Source organism: Pseudogymnoascus verrucosus (assembly GCF_001662655.1).
Source record: "Pseudogymnoascus verrucosus strain UAMH 10579 unplaced genomic scaffold scaffold_93, whole genome shotgun sequence".
Lineage (NCBI taxonomy): Eukaryota > Fungi > Ascomycota > Leotiomycetes > Thelebolales > Thelebolaceae > Pseudogymnoascus > Pseudogymnoascus verrucosus.
The window spans coordinates 3,152-4,831 of record NW_017263744.1 but is presented as its reverse complement, the minus strand read 5'-3'; the positions used below and the strand labels follow the sequence as shown (position 1 = coordinate 4,831).

At 50.3% G+C, this 1,680-nt stretch overlaps 2 protein-coding genes across 2 annotated transcripts in view; one reads left to right on the top strand and one right to left on the bottom strand.

Annotated features, from left to right (window-relative positions):
* The window catches only part of VE01_10644 (uncharacterized protein), a gene marked incomplete at both ends in the record, with an annotated part of 1,908 nt that extends 1,751 nt beyond the window's left edge, over positions 1-157 (top strand). Inside the window, one exon of the mRNA XM_018280037.1 lies at positions 152-157. Coding sequence (XP_018125094.1) covers positions 152-157 — 6 coding nt within the window. The remainder of the gene's footprint in view (positions 1-151) is intronic.
* Positions 158-1,367: 1,210 nt separating this feature from the next.
* The window catches only part of VE01_10643 (uncharacterized protein), a 2,379-nt gene continuing 2,066 nt past the window's right edge, over positions 1,368-1,680 (bottom strand). Inside the window, exon 6 of the mRNA XM_018280036.2 lies at positions 1,368-1,664. Coding sequence (XP_018125096.1) covers positions 1,626-1,664 — 39 coding nt within the window. The 3' untranslated portion in view covers positions 1,368-1,625. The remainder of the gene's footprint in view (positions 1,665-1,680) is intronic.

Below are 1,680 nucleotides of genomic sequence, written 5' to 3'. Positions count from 1 at the left end.
TTAAGTTTAATTTTAGTTTATTTATGTGCTGAGGCAAGACACCTGGCATGTTTGATTGATGGTCGGGATATTTGGGAAGGGGGGGACAAGGGACAAACAAATTGAGTATGGCTAGGGATGGTGGACATATCTTGAGTTTGATCGAAGACAGATTTGAAGGAGACGTGGAGGATATTATTCTCACATCGAGAAGGACGGGGACCAAACTTGATCGATATGTTTGTCATCCCAACGAATGGGATATTACATTACTTCGTACTTTAAACCGCTGAGCTTAGCTAGTTCAAAACAAATGTCAAGAGCTACAAACGCCGCCCAGTAGTAGTACACAACAAGTACAGCCAGTCAGTACAAGCAGTGAACACCTCCAATCTTCAGGGGCCCCTCCCTCCTCCCTTACCCAAAGAAAAACCTCCGTCCTGTGGTGCCACAGAAGACTGCCCAACCCCCCTTCCTGAGCCTCACGTAACACAACCCATTCCCGACGGACGGCCAGCACACCATGCAGAGAAGAAGAATTAATTGTGCATTACGAGGAATTACTAGGTTCACATATGTACCATCCCGAAACAAGCCCCCACCCACACGCACCACGCCACCCTTACACACACAACGAAGACGACGGCTTTGAAAAGCGTGTAGCCTGATCCTGTCTCCCCTGCCCCTCCATTTCCCAACATCCCTTATTCACATACACACACACATACGCGCGTCATTACTGTGCCTTCCTGCCGCCCCCTTGCGTCGCTGCTGGGGTGGGCCGCGCCGTCGAATTTCATCCCCCTGTTGCCGCCGATCCGTGATAAACGCCGATAATCAGAACGGCATCGATGCCGTCCNNGGACGGCATCGATGCCGTTCTGATTATCGGCGTTTATCACGGATCGGCGGCAACAGGGGGATGAAATTCGACGGCGCGGCCCACCCCAGCAGCGACGCAAGGGGGCGGCAGGAAGGCACAGTAATGACGCGCGTATGTGTGTGTGTATGTGAATAAGGGATGTTGGGAAATGGAGGGGCAGGGGAGACAGGATCAGGCTACACGCTTTTCAAAGCCGTCGTCTTCGTTGTGTGTGTAAGGGTGGCGTGGTGCGTGTGGGTGGGGGCTTGTTTCGGGATGGTACATATGTGAACCTAGTAATTCCTCGTAATGCACAATTAATTCTTCTTCTCTGCATGGTGTGCTGGCCGTCCGTCGGGAATGGGTTGTGTTACGTGAGGCTCAGGAAGGGGGGTTGGGCAGTCTTCTGTGGCACCACAGGACGGAGGTTTTTCTTTGGGTAAGGGAGGAGGGAGGGGCCCCTGAAGATTGGAGGTGTTCACTGCTTGTACTGACTGGCTGTACTTGTTGTGTACTACTACTGGGCGGCGTTTGTAGCTCTTGACATTTGTTTTGAACTAGCTAAGCTCAGCGGTTTAAAGTACGAAGTAATGTAATATCCCATTCGTTGGGATGACAAACATATCGATCAAGTTTGGTCCCCGTCCTTCTCGATGTGAGAATAATATCCTCCACGTCTCCTTCAAATCTGTCTTCGATCAAACTCAAGATATGTCCACCATCCCTAGCCATACTCAATTTGTTTGTCCCTTGTCCCCCCCTTCCCAAATATCCCGACCATCAATCAAACATGCCAGGTGTCTTGCCTCAGCACATAAATAAACTAAAATTAAACTTAA